The sequence below is a fragment of the Equus przewalskii genome, chromosome 7 (assembly GCF_037783145.1).
Source record: "Equus przewalskii isolate Varuska chromosome 7, EquPr2, whole genome shotgun sequence".
Taxonomy (NCBI): Eukaryota; Metazoa; Chordata; class Mammalia; order Perissodactyla; family Equidae; genus Equus; species Equus przewalskii.
The window spans coordinates 86,784,416-86,808,399 of NC_091837.1; the positions used below are offsets into that span (position 1 = coordinate 86,784,416).

Below are 23,984 nucleotides of genomic sequence, written 5' to 3' on the forward strand. Positions count from 1 at the left end.
TATTAGTGAATATTTTTATATTGATAATAAACTATGGCAACATTTATAAGATCTTTATAACTCAGTCAACTAATATTTTCTCAGTGACCAGTCAAAGTTGAAAATAGTCCTATGGATTTTAATGCAACAGAATGTAAAATGTATTTGACATGATATCAGAGTCTCCATGGCAATAATCTTTAAGAAAACATTTGTCAAGTTTGGAGATAGAATCAAAGAAGAATATCCACAGTTGGCTGAAACTGCTCTGAAATTATTCTTCCCTTTTACAACTTCATGTCTGTGTAAGGCCTTATTTTCTGTATATACTTAATCAATATATTTCCAGGTGGTGAATTCTGAAGAAGATAATGAGTTCCAAGCTATCATTTCTTAAGACAGATGTTAAGAGTTGTGCAAAAATGTAAAAGCATTGCCACTGTTCTCCTATTTGGGGAATTTTTTAGTTTTAAAATATTATTTGTGTTATGATAAAATGAGTTTATTATTATTTTTAAACACACAAATAAATAAACATAGAATAATTTGTAAGTTCTAATATTTCTTATAGTAATCATTAATAGATATAATCCACATGAACAAAGTAGGGCAGGAGAGTAAGGTTTGGAAGTTGTCTATATAGTTTTTTATTTGTGCTTTAAAATCGAGGTGCCATGTCCACAAACTGGTTGTAGAAATACAGATCTTCTTCCTCTATGCAGCTTTAGCTCTGTTTTTAATTATGTCATAGGATTTATTACTGTTATTTGTAATCTGATCACTCCAACTGAATTATGAAGTCCTACAGAAAAAGGTGGTGTTTCACCTTTGAACTCTCTAACTTTATCACCACGAGTTCCTTAAGGATTGCTCCTTGAAATAAAACTTAGACAGCACCAGTTAGTAGTCATCATTTAGGTATGTTTATATCTGAGTTTTAATTGTATCACTTATTAGACCTCAAGATTTCCAATTGTTCACCATGGCATTTATTGACTTAGACCTGAACAGTCTGAGTCATTTTCAAGTAAGTTTTCCTTCAATTAAATTCTAATTTCATATTTATTTAAAATAATTACTTTAATGCTTTTATTAAAGTTTAATTAATATTTTATGCTTTTATAGCCATGTGAAAAACCAGTATTTCAGAAATATATATTGAATTGTTAAATGATCCAATAATTTATTGATATATATTAACTGAAATGCTCTAGGATTTCACAATCTTAATAAATATTGATAATTACTTTTATGTCACATTGACAGGTTTTAGACTAATAAAAACATTTTTACTTTGAAGCATTTAAAACGTTTATTTTAAAAGTTGTTCTTAGCTAAGAAAATACAGTTTTCTACTGGATGGTAAATCCATAAAGTACCAAGCGTGAAAAGTGAGGCTAAGAGTTTCAAATATATTGTATCTTGACCTAAATTGTTACAATTCAAAATATTTTTTAAAACATATTTTTAATTAAAGAGGAACAATTTGAAAGATACACTAACTCCTCAGAAAACCGTCGGGTATGATTTTGTCACATTTTATAATCTAGTATAACACTTGAACTTCTTAACCGAGACGATCTGAGTAGAATTTTATACTTCTCATGACTATTTTGCTTTCCTGGCATCTGTTTAATGTCTAGGGCACACACTGAAGTGGGTGGCATCACTCTATTGATCAACAACAAACAGCCTCGCACTGTTCTGGAAAGCCGTGCACTAGTGTCTGCAGGAAGAGGTGGTCTGCATTTCCAAATGCACGCTTTATAGAAAAGCAAGCACTTTGTTTGAACTACATCATCTGTCAGATTGCCTAAGGCACAGAAGTCAGAAATCCCTGGTGCTGGCTGCATTTTGCTAGGCTAGCCATTAATCTATTTTCTTGATTTTTGCTATGAGAAGACAAAAAATCTGAAATCCACAATATCTGTTCCAATATTCTTTTATATTTCTAAATAAAAACATTTGAGTAAGGCCCTGGAGCAGAATAATAAATTTTTTATATCATCATTTTCTGCAACTAGACATTATATATATCTTATATAGCAACATATCACTTTCATGCTCACATGACATAAGTTTCATGAATTCTTAAGCAACACAATCTTCATTGCTTTTAGATTCTACTTAATTTTGGTAAGATCTTTTGTTTAAAATTAATTACACTTGAAAATAATATCTCTTTTTCAAATATAACTTCTATTTACTATGTTAGCATCGTTTGGCTTAAATATTACTTGAGTCAATTATCAAATCATTTAAAAATTAACTTTATTTGAGAACATGCTTTAATGTATTTTGAATATAATATGTGAATCATTGTTCCAAAAAAAGCATTCTCATCTTTCTCCCCAGGATATTAATCCTCAGACACTGTAAGATATTGGTGTCTAATTTTTTTTCCTGAAAGAGAAAATGGGTATTTTCAAATAGATGGATAGATATGAAATATTTATATAATATATGTAAGTAGTATATGTATAAATACACATATATATGTATTTGTATATATTCATTATGTGAAGCAAAGTTTTTAAGTTAGTTTATTTAACTTAAAATCACTTGTCTTACCCATTTTAATATTGCATGTTAATCTTAAATGAGAAAATTACAAGTAGAGAGAAAAACAAATATGATAAGAGGATATATTAAGATTAATTTTCAAGCAATGTGACAGAACTGTAAATTCATTGTGACAGAGAATAAAAGGTCTCCTCTAAGTAGCCTACACAGAAACCCTGAACATTGAACTTGTTATTTTAGGAGACAAGAAATCTAGGTAACTACGGACTTTAGAGGGAAATGTGACAACACCAAGCTCTTAAAAATGTAGTCACATACTTTTATTTTACAGATATTACTTTACATGACATGGGTACAATTTTTGGTCATGAATTCATAATTTTAACTATTTCTGTACTATTATATCCTAATCAACATCAGAGGTATTGTCTTTGAAAATGGAGGACCAAAGTTTTAAAAATATATGAAATATATCTGTACGTTTCGTCCCAATTATAACACTAGTTAGTGATGGATAGTGCTTCTAGGATGGCATTGTGAGTCATGAATGGAATTGACTCGTTTCCGCTCATCAGAATCCTTCATGTGTAGTTTAAACATGCTTGATAAAGTGAAAAGCATTGAAAATTGATCAAGCAAGTCAAAAGTGGTACCCTTGTCAAAGACAAGGGAAATATCCAATTCCTGTCAACTCTAGCCATCTTCTCTCACCTCAGATGGGGAGGACCGAGAAACACTTAAGTTCCTAGTCCAGAGGCAAGGCTCACTAAAGACTGAGACCTAATCACAGGACTATAGAATGCTTCCCCTCCCCCACACCTCCCCACCACTTACTAAAGGCCTATTTACAACGATTCCTTTTACCCATTCCATCATATCTGGCTATCAAGAAAAGATTACAAGGCACACCACATGGCAAAAAAACACAATTAGAAGGGGCAAAAGAAACATCAGAACCTAATGTGGCACGGATGTTGGAATTATCAGACTGAGAACTTAAGACAGTTAAGATTAATATGCTAAGGGCTCTAATGGATAAAGTAGACAGTATACAAGAACAGATATGCAATGTAAGAAGAGAGATGAAAATCCTAAGAAAGAATCGAAAAGAAAAATAGGTCAAAAACATTAACAGAAATGAAGAATGCCTTTGATGAACTTGCAAGTACACTGGGCACGGCTGAGGAAAGAATCTATGGGTTTGAGGATATCGTGATAGAAACCTCCCAAACTGGAAAGCAAAAAGAAAGACCGGAAAAAAAAATTAATATCCAAGGCCTATGGGATAGCTACAAGAGTTGTAATATATGCATAATAGGAATACCGACAGGAAAATAGAAAGTAGCAGAAGAAATACTTGAAACGATAATGACTGACAGTTTCCCCTAAATAATGTCACATACAAAACTACAGATCCAGGAAGCTCAGTGAACCCCAAGCAGGATAAATGCAAAAAAAAAAGAAAACTAAACCTAGGCATACCATTTTCAAACTATAGAAAATCAAAAGTAAAGAAAAAAATTCTGAAAGAAGTCGAGGGATAAAACACCTTACCTATAGAGAACAAAGATAAGAACCACATCTGTGTTCACCTCAGAAACCATCCAAGCAAGAAGAGAGTTGAGTGGAATATTTAATGTGTTGAGAGCAAAAAATCCACCAACCTAAAACCACCCACCCTGAAAAATTATCCTTCAAAGGTGAAGCAGAAATTAAGACTTTGTCAGATAAACAAAGCTGAGAGAATTTTTTGTAGTAGGCCTGACTTGCGAGAAATGTTAAAAGAAGTTCTTTGGAGAGAAGGGAAATAATATATGTCAGACACTTGGATCTGTATAAAGAAAAGAAGAGCATAATCTAAATGTATATTTGTAAGTGGGTATTTCAAACTCCAGGGCAATGACTAAAAAAGTAATAAAGAATTATAATTGATATGCTAAGAAAGGAGGAAAGAATGGAGTCATGTAAAATGCACAATTAAAAGCACAAACGGCAGAAAAAGAGTGGAAGACGAAATAGGAATAAAGAACAAAGGCAACAAACAGAAAACTAACAAATATAGTAGATATTAATACAACCATATCAATAATCACTTTGAACATAGTCTAAATGCACCAATTAAAAGACAGAGATTGTCAGAGTGGGTGAAAAAACAACATCCAATGATATGTTATCAAAAAGAAACCCACCTTCAATATAAAGACACATATAGATTAAATGGATGGAGAAAAATACATCATGCTAACACTAATCAAAAGAAAGCAAGAGTAGCATATTAATTTCAGACAAAGAAGACTTCAAAGCAAGGAAGATTATCAGCGATAAAGAAAGGCATTACATGTTGATGAACTGGTCAATCCTACAAGAAGACGTAATCTTTAATGTGTATGCACCTAACAACAGAGTGTTAAACAATGTGAGGCAAACACTAATGAGACTGCAAGGAGGAATGGATGCATCCACTATCATAGTTGGAGTGTTCATCATCTTTTGCTCAAAAATGGGCAGATTCAGCAAGGAGAAAATCAGTAAGGACAGAGTTCAACTCAACGGCACCATCAATCAACTGGATATAATGGGCATCTCCAGACTATGTCATCAAACAACAGCAGAACACGTTCTTCTCAGCTCACATGGAGCATGCAAGATACACCATAATCTGGGCCATAAAACACACCTTAACAAATCTGAAAGAATACAAATCACACAATACCTGCCCTTACACCACAGTGGAATTAAGCTAGAAAGAGTGGAAAGACAGCTGGAAAATCCCACAATATGTGGAGATTAAACAATATACTTCTAAATAACACATTCATCAAAGAAGAATTTGATGACAAAGAAGAAACTTCAAGAGAAATTTTTAAATATTTGAACTAAATGAAAATGAAAATGAACCTGTCCAATCTTTTGTATTAGAAGAAATAATGGCATTCAGCATGCTGAGAAGTGAATTTTAAAAATTAACTCATCCAACATTATTATTGCAATGGTGTGTTTGCAGAGTAGTTGAGGAAATAGACATTTGGCCATTTCTGTGGATTGTGGAGAAAAATAAAAGATACACAAGGGGTAGCAGAAGAACTTGTACTCATCATGACTTGGCAGCTAAAGTACATAAGTTTATTAAGTATTTATTAATTGCCCAATGAATAAAGAGTTGTTAACCTGGGCCCGTAAATCACGGATGGACCTTGGTGAGTGAGTAGGGGATGTGAGTCTGGAAACACTGTGTCCATTTTTCTAAGAAGCAGGTTCTTTGCTTATATTGAATGATTCCAAACATTTAGTCATTTGCCAGTCGACAGGTGTCAGTGGCATCAGGACAATAGTCCTTTCAGGAACTTGCATGATGGGTGAGTCAGGAGAGAGGTGAGATATTAAATCCAATCAATATTTAACAAAAATTTATTGAAAGTCTCCTCTGTGCCACACCTGCTATTGTGTGCAGAAGATAAAATTTTAATAAAAACATAGATTCCTTGCTTTCATTGAGCTGTTCTTCTCCATAGTTTTTAGACTATTTCAAATTTCAGCAAACAATGACCAAAATTGAGGGCATAACGGAAGATGTTTTGTCTGTATTGTTCTCTGTATTGTTTTTGGCAACACTTAGTTAGAAATGAGTACCAATATCCTTTGGCAAGGTGCTAAAGGCAGTAATAACTGATCGTTCTGTTTAATCCTCTGGTATATAGTGTCTACTGTACACTCAGTTAGACGTATTTTTCTTTCAAGGTAACTGAACTGCACAACATCAAAAATATAACGAGACTGCCTCGAGAGACAAAGAAGCACGCGGTGGCAATTATCTTTCACGATGAAACGTCAAAGACCTTTGCCTGTGAGTCAGGTAAGCACTGCTAGCCCCGTCTACATGTAGTGTGAGGCATTTGAGGTGCTTCTGAGACTATAGCCCAGATGGATTAAGATACACCGCCGAATAGGACGGCTGATTGTGATGAGAATGTGCCGTAGAAGACTTTAATAAGCCGCTCAACAAATTGATTTCAGCAGATGTTTTCAGTGCTTGTTCATTATCCTTCTGTGTCTGGATTTTGCTCCCAGGTGGTTGGAGGACTCTTGAGGTTTCCATTCAAGCTTGGAGAATTAAGTCAACAAAGCCTGCAAGATGTTGTTAGGGCAAGCTTGTGATGTGACTTTCTGGTTCTTACTGAGTGCAGCTGTAGGCATGTGGTGGGCCAACATGATACTGCCATGGCAAAGCGGGGCAAGGCACAGCCAACGTCCCCAGACATCTCCAAACAGAACTTTGAGCAATTGGCGGCTTTCATGGATTTTCAGTACTACCAGTAACTACATTTCAGATTCGATTTTAGAATCCCAGTTCATAAAGCGCTCTGACATTATTGAGACATAAGGCAGTTTATAGTTTGAACTTGCATGATTTTTCACTTTGGAATCCCTGTGCAATGTAATATATTAGTTGGCTTATGATAGCTTTTTAAAGATTTTGCTCAATGAAGTGGTACATTCATTTGATAATGGATGGAAGCAATAAGCCCTGAGGGTTCACAAGATGTAACTTTAAAATGATAGTGAAGGCTTTAGGAGAAGCTTTATTGAGTATTTTTTAAAAGGAAATACAGCTTCTGGATTTATAAAGTTTATGGATATAATTAATATCAGGTTATATTATTCTAAAACTGATAATGTAACTTTGCCTAAAGAGAATTGCTCACACCTCCTTACCTACACTTATCTTAGTTTTGCTATGTTGAATTAGAATTTATCAAAGTGTTCCTCTTTCCTTGAATGCCTTTATCCCTTTTGCTATACTTTCTTTACTTGTCATCTGACCTCATTTCATTGTTTAAAATTGACTTTTTGGAGTTACATAGAAATCTGTTAACTGGTAATATAAATCCCTATTTTGTAATAGAATCTGTCCCACACTTGCTGGTATCATATATTAATATCCAAAAACGTTTGTGCCTTCTTGTTCACTGTCTAACCACTTCACTTTTCTCTGAGCTCTTAAATAATGTCTCATATTAAAACTAATAGCCTGAAAATTAGTTTTCCAAAATAGATGAAAGATAGTTTTCACTATTGTTTGTATGTTTCAAGTTTCAGTTTTCACTACCCTTTTATATTTTTGAGATTGTACTGAGCCATATTGTGGATACATGGACAATACTGGAGTCTGTTATTTCAGATAAGAATGACGTCGAATTATGTTTCTACACAATTCTTCTACAGAATTACGAAATTCAGACTCACAGTTGTAACCCACAAGTCTGAAATTGGAAGGTTTTGTTTGTGTGTTTGGTGGTGGGGATTTCTTGGTTCATGTAAGATTTCTGAGAAATGAAGGGCTGTTCATGAAAAGAAAATGGCCTTTATTTCTAGCAGAAGAATTTCCTGACAGTGAGGGTGAAGCCAGATTCAAACGTAAAAATGGAGGAATGCTTTTATTGGAATTTCTAGCAAAAACTTTTCAACTACTTTAAATTATGACTTGTTTGAAACTAGTATTTGTTTTTTTTTAAATCACTTTTTATGTCTGGATATAACAGTCTGCTTGAAGCTAGGACTAAAAGTGGTTAGCAAACAACTGCAGGATTTTTAAAAATTGTCTTAACCTCATGGCACATGCCAGTGGAAAAAAAGAAAGTACTTGAAAGATACAAACAAGGAGCTTGAGTACTTTTTCTTGCAAATTATATTTTTTAGATGGATATTAAGATGCAGTAGTCTATATCTGTTGATAAAATGACAAAATTATATGGAAAAAAGACAAACTGTAAAGCAGTCAGGGATGTGAAAATCAAAATAGCAATAAGATTAAATCCAAGATTATAAAAAAAAACTCTTCTATTTCTAAGGAAAATGCAGGTAAAGTATATTCACATAATGGCTAGTGGGAATGTGAATTGTTTCAATTATTTTTTTCAAGAAAACTGACAACTGCTATTATATAATTATACATATCCTTGACTCAGTGAACCTCTTTGTAAACAATTCCCATATAAACATACGCACCAGTACTTGAGGATGTAGGTTTAAGCACGTTATATGTAATGGCAACAAAATTGGAAACAAACGAATGGCTATCAAGAGAATAGTTGAACAAATTATGGCATATCCTTATTGTGAAATACTGTGCAATCACTAGAAAGAGTCGTAATTAAACCAATTAACCTGGAGACATTTCTGTAAAGTTTAGTTGTTCAAGCAAGACAGACACAGAGGGGTATATACTGAATAATCACATTTTATAAAAGAATCTATGAGAGAAAGAGAAGGTGTTTTAACATGTGTTACCTGGGTTGTGGGGAGATGATGATGAGTTGGATGGGAAATGAAGACAGAGAAAAAAGGCAAGCAAAAAAGGAAAAGTAAGAAAATAAAATGAACAGAAGACAATGCCCAGCATTTAAACTATCCCATTGATGTGAAATTATTCATATGTGAATGTGCACATGAACATATCCAATTTTTTTTAAAGCAAGTTGGTCATCAGAAAAATGCAAATTAAAACCACAATAAGATATCATTATGTACCTATCAGAATGGCTAAAATTAAAGAAATAGTGACACCACTAAATGCTTGTGAGGTTGCGGAGAAACTGGATCATGCGTACATTGCTGATGGGAGTGGAAAATGCTACAGCCGGTCTGGAAAGTGATTGGCAGTTTCAAATAAAATCAAACGTAATTATCACACGGTCCAGCCATGCACTATTGGACATTTATCTTGGAAAAAGATGAAAACTTACATTCGCACACACACACACGCGCACACACACACACACACCTGTACAGAAATTTTCATTGTAGCTTTGTTCATAACAGTCAAAAACTGAGCAGAACCCAGATATCCTTCACCAAACCATGGTACACTCACACCGTGAAACATTCCTCAGCAATACAAAGGAGCGATGTGTTGTTATATGCAGCAACTTGGATGAATCTCTAGTGAATTATGCCAAGTGAAAAAACACCAGTCCCAAAAGATTATGTACTTTGATTCGATTTATATGACATCTGTGTAATGACAAATTTTAGAAATGGAGAACAGATTGGTTGCCAGAGGTTATTAGGTACAGGGTTGGGGCTGTGGGGAGGGGAGGATGTATGGTCATAAAAGGGTAACATGAACTTTTATTGGAATTGAGCAGTTTTATTGATTGTAGTGGTGCACACACAAACCTACACAGGTGATAAATTGTGTAGATCTTACACACACACAAATGAGTACAAGTAAAACTGATGAAATCTGATTCAGATCAGTGAACTCTCAGTGTCAATATCCTGGTTATGATATTATACTATAATTTTGCAAAATGTTACCATTGGGGTAAAGTGGGCAAAATGCACACAGGATCTCTCTGTAGTATTTTTTATTACTACATGTGAATTTATAATTATCTCAATAAAATTTACAGTAAAAAATAGGATCTTTATCATCTGAAAGTTATCTATGACGTATTTTGTAGTTAAAAAGCATGTAACTTAACAAAAAAAAGTGTTTGGCACATTCTAATATGGTAAAAAGAAACTGACAACAGTAACGACAAACAATAGAAGTAATCCTAAATGTGTGCCTATGTAGCTCGTGTATGTTCTATGAACAGAAAGAAATGTGTGCACAAGTACGTACATGTGTGTCTTGCTCCTTCCTAACATGGAGCCCTTCCATGGGCTCCTCCCCAACCTACTGTGTCCCCATCACACACTCTTCACCCAACCGTCTACATTTCCTTCCATTTCAGCATAGGTATTCATGCTTCCTGCCCCCTCCTCTTACTTACTGCCCCTGCTCTACACTCCCACAGCACCCTGAACTTGAAGTTTACATGCCCTGTTCAAAATTTCTCTAGTCTCTCAGATTTTAAGCTCAATGAAGCCACGACCATATTGTCTTTCTCACCCTGGAATTCCCAGCACCACAGTGCTAATAAAAATTTGTTAAATTAATGAATTAATGAACGAATAAAATTTGTATTTTTTTGTTATGATGATATATTTATCATTCTCCTTTTTCAAAGAGATGGTTGTTTTTCAAAACAAGTTTTAAAGACTAATTTGGCATCTTCATGGGAAAAAATTATTTAAATTGCCAAATAACAGATTGCTCTGTGTTTGTGATGGAGGACCAGTGTGCTGTGTGCACACACATGTGTGTGGGTGTGTAAATTGCCACGGCCCACCAGCTCTGCTGTAATAATTTTATGAGTTAAAATTGTTGAATACAAATGAAAATTTCTGCATTTTGACTGTTCTTTGAAAAGAGAGCCTTTATTTTTTTTTTAATGTTCAATCTCATATCAATGCCTAGTAAATGAAGGAGCAGATAGATGGCTTAGATGTTGGAAACCCAGAGTTTGGGTACGAGATTCTGGTTATCTTCATTAGGGAAAGGAAAACAGGAAAAGAGCTGTCTTTGTCAGCATATGAAGCCTGAAAACTTATCTCCAAGTAATTTAGGGCAAGTAGTATTTAAAGTGTGAACAACCTGGTGAATTTCCTAAATAATTATTTGAAGCACTGAATTTATTCTGTAATGTAATGAAGTTCTTTTTATAGTTTCTTCCATCCAAATTCTATAATAGAATATTCATGAATTGAATAAATTTCCCACATTAAAAATGAAAAATATTTAGGTAAAACCTAAATCCCAATATAGCCACAGATTTATCATTAAATTTTTAAAAATTTTCACGTAAGAACTATTTTGTACCTGAAATACCTGGATATCAGTTAATCACGTTTCAGTTTATTCACGTTGTATTTCCCAAATTTTGTATCTTTGTTTCTGAGAGAACTTTGTTTTGTAAAATAACTTCTTTCCCCCATGATTGTTTGTATTAGTCATTAAGATGTATTTGTATCTTATATTTTATTCCTGATTGTTTTAAGAAAGCATTATTTTCAGAGGATTCTCTATGGTTTACTTCTTCTCCAGGATTCATTTAATCTTTCCTACGGCAAAAAAGTCCAAAGAAGATGCAGTAAAAAATCATTCTTGAATTCAAAATGAAAGGCAATAGGCATGCAGTTAAGCCTTTATTTCAGTTAGCATTTTTATTATATGTGCAATTACAAAACCTGTGCTGCCTCCCGTCTGTGGCATAGAACCTGTAAACGGTGGAAATGAACTTGTTCTGCATCTGTTAAAGCTTTAGATACAAGGCAAAGAATCTGTTCTTGGACTTAGGTGAATGGAACCTACTGTAAAGTGCAATTACTATTCATTAATATTATAATAAATGATATATATGTGTGTATGTATTCTTTCACCAAAAGTATTTTTTATTTGATTTTCCACAAAGAATTCCTATTTCCTGATTAGTAAATCCTTTGAACTATGTGGATTATTAATATTGGAAGGGCTCAGCTTCTGCTTAAGAGTGAGGGAAAGTTCCCTCATGACAGCTCTGCACTTCAGATACACGCCCAGATTACAGAACTTTTCATGTGTGTGGTAATAAGGCTAATTTAATAAAGCCAGTGAAATAACTAATAGATTTTAATGATTGTTCAGTTATATAGTCAAATATGACTTTAAATTGTTAAAATATAGTTATATAACTCAAAATGACAGCTGGTATATATCCAGTACAAAGGAGGAAATCTATTTTATTTCATTTAAGAAGTCAAATTAAGGTGTGACATTAGAAAAAACATTCAGTGCTGCTCTCAGAGTTACACGGTCTGTGGATAAACGTGCCGCTTCAGTTTCAGGTGATGTCAGTGCAGCTCTGTTATGAGCGGTCCATTTACTTTGGAGATAATGGGAGACATTTCTGTTTACTGATTGTTCGATACAAAAGACATTGAATGAAGTTGTAACAACTTATATTTCCAGCTGACTCAGTCACTGTGGAATAAAATTGCTGGTTTATAACCATCTGGTTGTTAGCTATCCTGCTAAGAGACTTGGAAAAAAATCATTAAAAAACAGGATCTAGTGGCCTTATGTGATCTGAAATATGTTGAGATTTTAAAGTTACTTCTTTAGAGAAAGTGAAATGCTGTGTAGCAGTGGCAGTGTATTGAGACTTTGAATTTTTAATGCTCTTCTCAGACTCAACATTGAATAAAAATACCAAACCTTAAGTTGCACCCTCTTACAAGGACATTGAATTATTTTGGTAATATATGGGCATGATTTAGAAGGTTGGCATGATAAACAAATCAGAGACAGAACTGATTTGAGCAAATTTTATAAGGCTTAACTACCTCATAGTGTCCAGGCGCTAATGTGTAACAGGTAAGTGAAATGGTCTGGTAGATTCAGTCAAGAATATCCCTTCTTAGGCACCAAAATCATGACTGAGGTGAGTTGACGCCACTTAGAATGAAGGTGGCTAATGCATCATACCTGGAAGACATTCTTTGATTTAGGACATTAGAAAGAAAGAGGAATTAGTTCACCGTGAGAGGAAAATGTGTAAACTGGTTAACAATTAATTTAAGCATCTACAGTTAAGTGTAACACATGTAATACTGTGTTCTAGTTTAATCACTCACTGCAGACTGATATTCTCCAGCCATCAATTTCTAGAGTTTCACATCTAGTACAGATCCTGAGAGTCTTTCCTTATGCCCCTGTTCCAGTGTTTCACTTTTCAGTTTCACGCTGGTCCTGCCTTGGTTCTCAGCCTTTGAACTTTGTAAACAGTAGAAGGAGCTGCAGCTTATTGATCATCTGCTGTGTCAGCACTCTGTACCATCCAGCCACCCCATCCTCACCTCCAGCACAGTGCCCTTCCTGCTGGGCTGCCCCTGCATGGTTTTCTGCCCATCATTTCACACAATGAAGCACCAGCTAACTCTTGTGCCCTTTCTCTGAGCCAACCAGATCAATTTCCCCCAAAGTCCACCAAGCTCCAGAAAGCATTTTTAGAATTAACAGCTGTATGTGCAAGAATTTACAAAATATTTTTCAAGTTTTATGAACAATTAATGGAGTTCCAGCTGGAAAATGGTCAGATAGGGAGACATCATTGTCATTCCTTATTCTGTACATTAAGAAAATGTACTTTTGCTTTATTTTTGGAATTTACACAAAGAATATTACCTTGGATGTGTCGCTCTAAAATTGTACCATATGCTCCTCTGCTATACAGAACTGTGCTTTTCTAAGAAATCAAGCCATCTATAATTGGGTGCCAGATTTTTTTAAATCTTTGGAGCAGAAAAATGTTTTGAATGTTTTTATGGGGAAAAAACTTTCATTTGAAGTGTGGAACAAGGACTTAAAAATTGAGTATGTTTCTTCAAGTGGCAACTCATCTCAGTAAACTAAGTTAAAAATATGTGGGGCTGGCTCTGTGGCTGAGTGGTTAAGTTCGCGGGCTCCACTGCGGTGGCCCAGGGTTCGGATCCTGGGCGAGGATGTGGCACCGCTCATCAGGCCACAGTGAGGCGGCATCCCACATCCCACAACTAGAAGAACATGCAACTAGGATATACAACTGTGTACGGGGCGGGGAGGGGGGGTGGTTTGGGGAGATAAAGCAGAAAAAAAAAAAAAAAGAAAAAAGATTGGCAACAGTTGTTAGCCCAGGTGCCAATCTTTAAAAAAAAAAAAAAAAGTAAGACATTTTTCTTTAAAATATCTAGAAAATATTTTAAACAATTAGTGTTCAATAGTGCAGTAGGCCTCAAGACTGAATTTGTTTTTTGCTACCTTGTCCCCATATATCCATCCATTTGTAACAGATTCACTATAAACAGATTAGGAAAAGGTCTTACTGCACAATCCTCCAGTAGCACAAAATAAAGCAATACTGTAAGCAGAGTTTGTAATGAGTTGTAATGGGTAACCCCCAAAAAGGTATGTTCAATTCCGAATCCTTGTTACTTTATTTGGAAATAAGGTGTTTGCAGATGCAGTGAAGTCAAGATGAGGTCATAGTTGATTCGGGTAGGCCCTACATCCAATGACAGTATCTTTATATGAGAAAGGAGAGGGAGATTTGGGTACAGAGACACCGAGGAAACAGAGAGAGAAGGTCATGTGAAGATGTAGGCAGAGATTGGAAAGATGCAGCTACAACCCAGGAATGCCAAGCATTGCCAACAGCCACCAGAAACCAGGAGAGGGGCGTGTAACAGATGGTCCCTCAGAGCCTCGAGAAGAAACCAACTCTGCTGACACCTTCATTTCGGTCTTCCATCCTGTAGACCTGTGAGAGGATAAATTTCTGTTGTTTCAAACCACTCAGTTTGTGATCATTTATTATGACAGTCCTAGTACTAACACAGAGCTCTTCAGAATCAGGTTTAAAAATATATGTACATGTTATTCGCAGAGGACTTTGAATGGATTTCCACAGGCAGATGGAGAGAAAATGGAATTCCGTGTATAAATACAAACAAGAAATGATGAAATGCCTTTGTGTTTTTAAAGTAGTTTTGGGAGCAGGAGCAGAAGAGTGGAAAAAGCTAAGAGGGGATCACGATTTTGGACTTTGTTTTGAACACAAATGGGGCAAATTAAAGTTCCTTCTTTTTAAACTACAAATTATTTTTCTTTCTGGTTACTGAAGCAATACAAGCTTTGTGTCCTCAGAAATAAGGCTGACTTTATGTACTGAGAATATTTAGAAATAATTACTAAGTAAAATATAACTAAGTAAAACAAGTACTAAGTAAGATATACCAAGCATTTAAGTGCATAGTTCAGCTTACCAAAAGGGGCTTCCATGAAAAGCTAAAAAGAAGAGAACATTTTCAAGAGGAGTAAATTGGACCTTGGTTCATCTCTGCAGTGAACATGGAACGTGCATGGCTCTTCACAGCTGTGGCCACAGGACAAGAGGCGCGGTGCCTTGGCTTCCACAAGCTGGGGAAACAGAATTGAGAGCTGTCAGTCAGAAGTGAGTAAAGAAAAACATTCAAATACCAACAAAGGAGAATGACTAGGAGACTTCCTCTTCTAGGCCAGGCTTCGGTGAAAATTTCAATCGTCTGCCTGCCCTGGCTGGCATTTTTGTCCTGTTATTCCACCTTCATGATCCTAGGTGCCACAAGCCCAGGAATTTATCTAAAATGACCCAGGATTGGTAATTCTTCTTCAGCCACCCATGCCTCTTGGGATTCCCACATGCACCCTCTAAAATAGAAATTTAGGGGCTGGCCCGGTGGCGTAGCAGTTAAGTTCGCACGTTCCTGCTTCCCCGCGGCCCGGGAGTCGCCGGTTCGGATCCCAGGTGCAGACAGGGCACCACTTGGCAAGCCATGCCGTGGTAGGCATCCCACGTATAAAGTAGAGGAAGATGGTCATGGATGTTAGCTCAGAGCCAGTCTTCCTCAGCAAAAAGAGGAGGATTGGCAGCAGTTAGCTCAGGGCTAATCTTCCTCAAAAAAATAAATAAATAAAATAAAATAGAATAAAATACGAATTTACCAGCCAAGATGACCAAAATCATAAGCAAACAAGCACCATGGGTAAAAGCTAGAAAATGGACAAATTTATGTGCAAGGATGACCACTACAGTGCTTTTTATAAAATAAAACAATTAATGAGCTAATTGTCTATCAGTTTGTCATTGATTTTAAAAACAAAATAATTCACAGCAGTTAAAACAGATGATGTAAATTTGTATTTGTTGACTTGAAAAGATGCAGATCATATATTAAATGAAAAATTAAGTTTATAAAATATACCATAAAGATCCCAATATTTTGAACATGTGTCTAAACACACAGACATGCACACAGATACACACAAATGCATCTGTATGTCATAAAACATAATGTACTGAAAATTCACATCAAGGACTTTGCCTTGGTGAGCAAATATTAGTGATATTTCCTTTAGATCTTTATAGTCTAAGAGTTGTTTTTAGTATCCACTGGTTTATTATTTTATATACTATTAAAATATTCTACATAGATAACAATATGAATAATAGTATTACAAAAACCTGTGAACCTACCAACCACCTTAAGAAGTACGTAAATCGAATGCAGTATGAATATGTGATGTGTGCTTCTGTTACAATTATATCAGTCCCTAAAATTGTATTCTCATGCTTTGCATGCTTTATGTAGTAAACATTTATGATTTATACTTTTATTATATTTGCATTTATTTCTAGAAACCATGGGGTTTTTTTTAACGTATTTTTGAAACTTATATAAATATATACCATACTCCATTCTTTGGCAAATTGCTGTTTTTCCTCATTGCCTTATTTGTGAACTTCTTCCACTTTGATAAATACGGCCTTAGTTCATTCATTTTATATCATTTCAGGGTTATAGCATGCTGTAGGTCTGATAGCTAAGTTATATTCTTAAAATATGTCCACTCACTCAAAGTTGGCATCTATCAGTATATCTACATTGTTCTTTTCCTTTAAACAATTAATAGGATTAATTATTTTAACATATTTCCTGCAAAGTCATGGTCAAGAGCATACTCTGGAGCCAGACTGTCTGAGCTCAGCTCCTCCCTGTGCCATGATTCCTTCTCTGTAAATGGGGCCAATAACAATTTCACCTCACAGATCTGTAACAAAGATTGAATATCAAAAAAACAATGCCTGGAACTTATTAAGCATTTGACAAATGATAGTTAATATTATCATCTTTATTTTCAACAGTCAATCCCTATTGGGCATATTGGAGCATTATTCTTAATAGACTTTTAAATTCAATTTCTATGACAGGATTTTCATAACAACATTCATAATTGAAACAGGTTTGTGAATTGCTTGTACTTTCCTAGACAAGGTTTGACATCAGGATATTGTCAGTGTTCATAAAAAGAACGTCTTGAGTGTTCCTGCTTTTAAACTCTAGAGCAGTTTAAATAACAAATGAAATATTATTTCCATGTTGCTTTTGAAACCATCTTTGCCTAGCACATTTTTGAGGGTACCTTTGTTTACAAACTTCCTGCAGGCTTTCTACACCTATCTGAATGCATTCTGGTAATTTGATTTTCCTGGTGCACCATCCCTTTTATCCTGATTTTTAGATTCCTTTGTGTCTGACCAGGTAAGACCACAGCCCCTGGTATTGACTGCCTGGGTTCAAATGCTGGCTCCTCACTTTCTAGTGATGTGTTTGCAAGAAAGTGACTTTCCTTCCATAGAAAGGTCCTTGATATCTTTAAAGAAGTGATGACTTTTCCTTCTATAAAAAGATCTTCTTCCTTGACATCCTTAAAAGGTTAATTATAGAACGTACTAAAATTGTTATTCACTTAGCAAGGTGACTGGGGCTTCCTGAGAGATTGTCAGTGTTAGATATTATTACTGTATAACTTACTATTCTAATTTCCTTTCATTTGTACATCTATTCTCTTCTCATTGCTAGTATTATGTACTTGTCTGTCTTTCTCATTTTCTTTTTAAACTATTTAGATTATTTAGGAATGTATATATTTTCCTGTCTTGTTTTGTGAAGATTTTGGCAACTGAATATGAGGAAGCAAGGAGGGGAGTCAAGGGCTGACTTGGTGTGCCCGGGAGTGATTAGAATGGTTGACTGTAGAGTTTGAGCTGGGTAAGGACAGGAGTGAGGACATCAAGGGGGTAATTGAGTTTGAAAATATGGCAGGATCAACAGTGCCTTGGCAGTCTTGATGGAGTTCAAAGAGTGTTGGAACTGAGATGTCAGTGGAATAAACTGGAAAGATAAGAGGTGCTGATCTGAGGTTGGAATGTGTGAAAATAGTTTTAGTGGAAGATATGAACTTTGTTTGGGAATTTTCTTTATGGGAAATAGCTAATTCCTCGATCATAAAAGATGCTGCCTTGCATACAGAACAGTCACACAAAATATAAGTTGTTGCAAATCATGTGCTTTGAAAGAGAGAAAATGACCTGAAAGTATGTGTAAAATAATCTAATTAAAAGTTCATCCTAATATACTTCTTGTGCTGGTGACTTGGGAAGATTTAATTTTTACAAAGAAATATATTAATTTAATTTTATGACTTGTAAATACTCTAAGTACATTAAAAGATTTTGTGTTAATTTCCCTTTTGAATTTTTCAATTTCAGCAGATTTAGATGCCAGAAACATGTAACACCCTCTGTACGTGATACCGTGCAGATCACACAGGAAATCCCGTTTAATTTTCAAAACAAGTCCTTTCTGTCTATTGTGTTTTCCAGACACACACATTCTTATTAGCTTATAAACCCAATGCCTTATTTTTATGACTTTCTTCAGCTCCGTAAGGAGAGAAAATAGAGACTAGAGAATTATATTTAAGTCCACAGTTTGATAACCTTTGCCTCCTGTGAATTCAAGCTTTGTATTATGGAAGCACGTCACACTGACATCTCAAGATATATTTGTTTTGATAACTATAATTTCTTGGCCAGAATATATCACAAAGCTGCCGTTTAATGTCTGCAGCCAAAAGCATTTTTCTGTAGTGTGTCACTAGAAATGCTATGAAATAAGCAATAGGATGTTGTGTTTAAGTACCCTATTGCCATTTGCTTCAAGCTTTATTTTCCTGTCTTTAAATGTACTACTTCTAACAACATAGCTATGGTTCACTAAATTGTACTCAATTTGTTTATAAATAGTGAGGCAGATGTCAGCAGCAAATTAGATTTAATGCAGGTCACCGTGGCCTCCATAATAAAGAGCTTGCAGGCATTGAATGGAAATTGCAGAATGACGCAAAGAAAATTGAGATTCAGAGATCTGAACAACTGGTAGGCACAAAAAGTTTTATTATTGTTAAAGGGATACAAACGTAAAAACTAAAAAAGAAAAGTATTGACCTTGAGACCAGTTCCCACTTAGGAATTTCAGGAGGATAAAAATTTGTAGGAGTATACCTGACTGGGAAGAGAAAAAATAATTACTCGTGTGCACCACTACCACTCCTGAATCATACGAAAGTGGAATAAACCCATTTGAGTTGGAATTGCCATTTCCCTATTTTCACAACACTTTATTTATACACTGTGATAATTATGGTGGACACTCCACACATTATATTCAAGGAAGTTTTCCAGTGTATGGAAAAGGTGATAAAAATCTACCTAAAACATAACTAGGAGAGTAAAATTCAACTTAAGTCTAAATAATTTATTGAACATCTGTGTTGTCTAGTTGATATTGGCTCAATGTGCATAATAATATTTCTGAGAAAAGTTCTTTGTATTCTAAGAAAGTAAAACTGTATAGAGCATGGAAACACATGAATCCAATTCAGCCAGTTGTTAGCTCTGTGACTCTAGGAAAAATACTAAATCCCTCTAATGATGGGTACTAATATTTATCAAATAATATTGTGTTCCCTGTACTGTGCTCTACACTATGAAGTCACTCAAATTTCCAAAGAATTCTCGCAAAACTCATAGAAAGTTATTATTCCCATTTTAGAGATGATGAAATGAAGACACAGAGAAGTCACGATGCCCATAATTAGTAAGTGCCAGAGACAGGATGTGAATCCGGAACCTCCACTCCTAGCTGCTGTAGTACATTATGTTAGCCTTAGGGTTTTCATCTGCGAAAATGGATAATTCATAGTGTTGTCAATAATTAGACATGATAGGTATAAAGCATCTGGCATATAGTAAACCCATAGTGAATGTAACTACCATCACTTTTTGGCTCTTTCATCAATTCTTGATGTAGAATAAGGACCAATACCATTTCACTATTTGGGGAGTTCTAATGTTTAAACAATCTGAAAAGTGTTCAGAAGTGAATTTATTTATTGGCCCCTGAAATTCTCTTCCCTTTCCCGAGCCTGTCCATAGTTAAAGAGGTTAATTTAAAGATATTTCACCATCACCATCACTATTGTCAATCATCCTCATCTTCTCATGGTGCCAAAAGATGTAGTAAATCATAATAATTTTTACTTCCGTCTCCTATCAGTTGAGAAAGATAACTGCCTATGCATAGTTTTAAAATATAGCAAGCTCTTGTAGCCACTTTTAAAACGAGTGCTAGCAGCAGGATTGCATTTCAAGTGTTGTCCCTTTGTAGACAAACTAGAAAACCAGATCTAAAACCAGATAGAAATCCAGCGCTTTTCTGCAATCAGAGAGAATGTAAAAGTAATCATAATCTCTTTACAGAAAGTTGTTTGGTGTCACTTTTCATGAATACAGAATCTCTCCCTTTAATCTTTGGACATCCCCTTAGTTCTCTAAACCACATACAATTAACCAAACAAAAGCTTAGCCAGGGATGAATTTCATGAGAGAATTACTTTCTGATTCCTTTTAGGGGCCATATTTTTTAATTAATTGATTCCTAAGTATGTTTATTCCCTTAACAATGCCATTTTTATTTGCCATTCAATTTATAATGAATCTGGCTTATGAATCACTTTATCATACATACTAGAAGCCAGTCTCTTCCCAATTTGCGTGTACAAAATACTGGTTTTGTGCATTCTTTTACTTTATGTTGCAGAGATTATACCTAATCTAATTAAATATGGTCTTTTTAAACCTCATCTTCTTTTCTGACCATTTTTGAAGATTAACGCTATTTTAAAGCTTTTATACATCCCACTCTACTGGATGTCACCTATAAATTTTTATGTTTAAATTTCTGCTATCACAGACCTGATTAAAATATACTGAAGACTGTAATACATTCTAGGACAACTTGACTAGACAACTCTAGAGAAGATTTAAAATTTCTTCCAGCATTTTCTGTGTCCTTATCACATAGGTAAATGCTGAAAATGCCATTTAAAAGGCAATAAAATAGTGTAGTAGGTGACCTAAGAATTCAGTAAACGCTTAATTAGTGTCAAGACCAAATTAGAATTCATTTTGAGGTCACGAGTTGGAATCATTTTATTATATTTTCATGAGTCAAAATCCTAAAAGGAGCATGTTTTATGGCCGGGGAGTAAGTTTGTTTTGTAATTTGTCAGGGAAATAAAATCTGTGATTTGATCAAGTTCTCAGGTAGTGCATCTCAGAAGGGTGACTCACCTTAAATTGCTTGGATTGAGAATTCTGCTTTTAAAAATAAATTTCATAGTAACCAGGACACATAATGAGGGCCCACTGATACCCAGCCAACCCTGCAGTCAGACTCATTACGTCTGTCACTGATAATAAATATTTATCTTTGCTTTATATGTATTAGATCAAATGGGCTTGCTCTCTTGTGTAGTTCAAATCCTGTAGGTAGAAAAAAGTATTCAAGGCTTCTGAAGTATATTTTTTTAAGAAAGTATCTTAATTGCTTCAGAGAGATGCAAATCAGTTAGCTATTTCCTCTGAATGCAGCAGAAGCAGTCCCATTATTAGCATTTATTGTATGCTTTCTTTGGGCTAGGCCCAGGATTCACATACAATATTCAAACTCTATGAGAAAATCTTTCTAGATTCAGGCTCAGTGATTTGGAAAGCTGCTGAATTTTTGTTTGAAAACTTTAATTCCTAAATATTATCTCTATGAAAATAAAGTCACGAACAGGGCAGATGATAAGTCGGTGTTTTCATGGGTTGAACCAAGTGAATTCTGAGATATGGAGTAGGGAAATGCGGTCCCATTCCTACATTCCTGGACAATGGGAAGATCAACCCTATGTTAAGATTCACGTCAAAGATGCATCTCATGTACTTGACTTCAGATAGTACCTGATTCCACTGCTCACTCCTGAGTAGGAAGACATTTTATTGTCACTCATGACCTTTTCCCTCCACCCTTATCACTTTAACCCCCTACTCAATCCATCCATGTTTACTTCTGTTCATGATGATTACCAGATAGAAGAATATATTCACCTTTCTGCATTTCCTCCTTCCTCTATTCATTGAGTCAAAAAATATTTATTAATGTCAACCATGTAAAGGCTTGGTTCAAGATGTTAAGGATAGAGCTGTGAACTAGTGGAGAAAAACCCATGTCCAAAGAGTTTGTAATCTAGTAGGAAGAGACTACCAATAAGCACAATAAATAACTAAAATGTTTAGTAATTTGGTAATACGTCCTACCAAGAAAATCAGCAGAAGCAGGGAAAATTGGCTTTATCCAAAGGAAAAGTCACCTTGCTCCTATCTTCATGATAGGAGGTAGTTTTACAACTTGGAGCAAGGCATCCATGGAAATTAGGTTCTGCCCGCCCACGGAGACTGGGAGACGGAGACGGGACACTATCTTCCTTGATGGTTACCTTTCAAAGGGATGGCTCCCAGGTTACTCTTGTGTGGTCAAACTGGCAATGGGGCTCTTAAAAAGATTTATTCTTAAAAAGGGGCAAAGTAAATGCTCCAAGAAAACAGAGTGCAGGGATCTCTGGTGAGGCCATCTGGATCCTGTAATAAGGGCAGGTGTGAGCGTGAGGTCAGAGGCCTAGAGTCAAGCTGAGGGGGACGTTAAGACTCTTGGTTGCCTTAAAGACCTGGGCAAAGACTTTGGCTTGGTAAGATGGGCATTGGTGGGCATGGAGCCCCACAGTGTCATGATCTGATTCACATCTCCACAATTGAGAAGAGCAGGGCACAGGAGCAAAAAGGGAGGCAGAGGAGAAGGAGTGAGACAAACTGAAGTCAAAGTAGGGGAGAGCTGTGGTGGTGTTGACAGACAAGGGAGGAAACCTCACTTGTTGACAACAAGCCAAAGACTACAAAAGGATACAGACTCTGCTGACAGCCCAAAGGAGCAGATAGAGACGCAAACAAATGTCTGCAGACACATTTAAACCAGAAGTTGGAACAATATGCGTGGTGCATTAGAGAGAGTTTTCTCCTGCCCAGGGAGACACCTGTGTGATGTTTCGTAAGTAACTAAGATTCCCAAACTCTTCAGTGGTCTTCAAGCACAAACATTCTGGGTGTCCAGTCAGTCAAGTATGAGGATGAAGAGACCTAGCCAGAGTAGCAATGCTCGTAAATTACTGGACTTTCTTCTGAGAACAGCACTCTTTCTTCAGTGTGATTATCCACCACTTATATTGTATGTAAAATCTAGAGCTGCCACTTCATAAAACTGCATAAAATAGAAAAACTTAAGATGCTCATTTTGCCCCTTTAAATGAACTTTATGTATAATGCACAAAAAAGATTGATTTTCTATGATGATTCCTATAGAATCAGGTTTAACTTTCATTCCTTTATAAATAATACTTGAATAAATTTGTTTCACATTAGTGTTTTCCAAAATTGTCTTCTGTAGACTGTTAATTTTTTTTGTGAAGTTAATAATTAAATGAAGAGAGGATGATTGAGTGATTAAATGTTTGAGGAGTTCTGGATTTGGCAAAGTTGAACAATTCCATTTGCTTTAGAACTCCTCAGCACATGTCATATGTTATGGTGATTTATGCCCCTTTAAGAAAGGGATGTGGAATGAAACTTTCCTACACATATTTTTGACTATGGACTCCCTTTTTTTTAAACCTTTGACTATGTCTCTGATCTGGAGGTCTGTGGAGATATATAGAAACATTTATTACATTTATTGGTTGGAGAATGTCTTAGACATTGGTCTAAGTATGAGAGTAATTCACACTCATGTAGAAAAGTCTCTGAAGAGGCTTGAAGCAGAAC

General features: G+C 35.4%; 1 protein-coding gene across 1 annotated transcript in view; it reads left to right on the forward strand.

Moving 5' to 3' along the window:
• Window positions 1–23,984, forward strand: part of DOK6 (docking protein 6) — a 411,319-nt gene that overhangs the window by 157,594 nt on the left and 229,741 nt on the right. Inside the window, exon 3 of the mRNA XM_070627867.1 lies at window positions 6,241–6,355. Coding sequence (XP_070483968.1) covers window positions 6,241–6,355 — 115 coding nt within the window. The remainder of the gene's footprint in view (window positions 1–6,240; window positions 6,356–23,984) is intronic.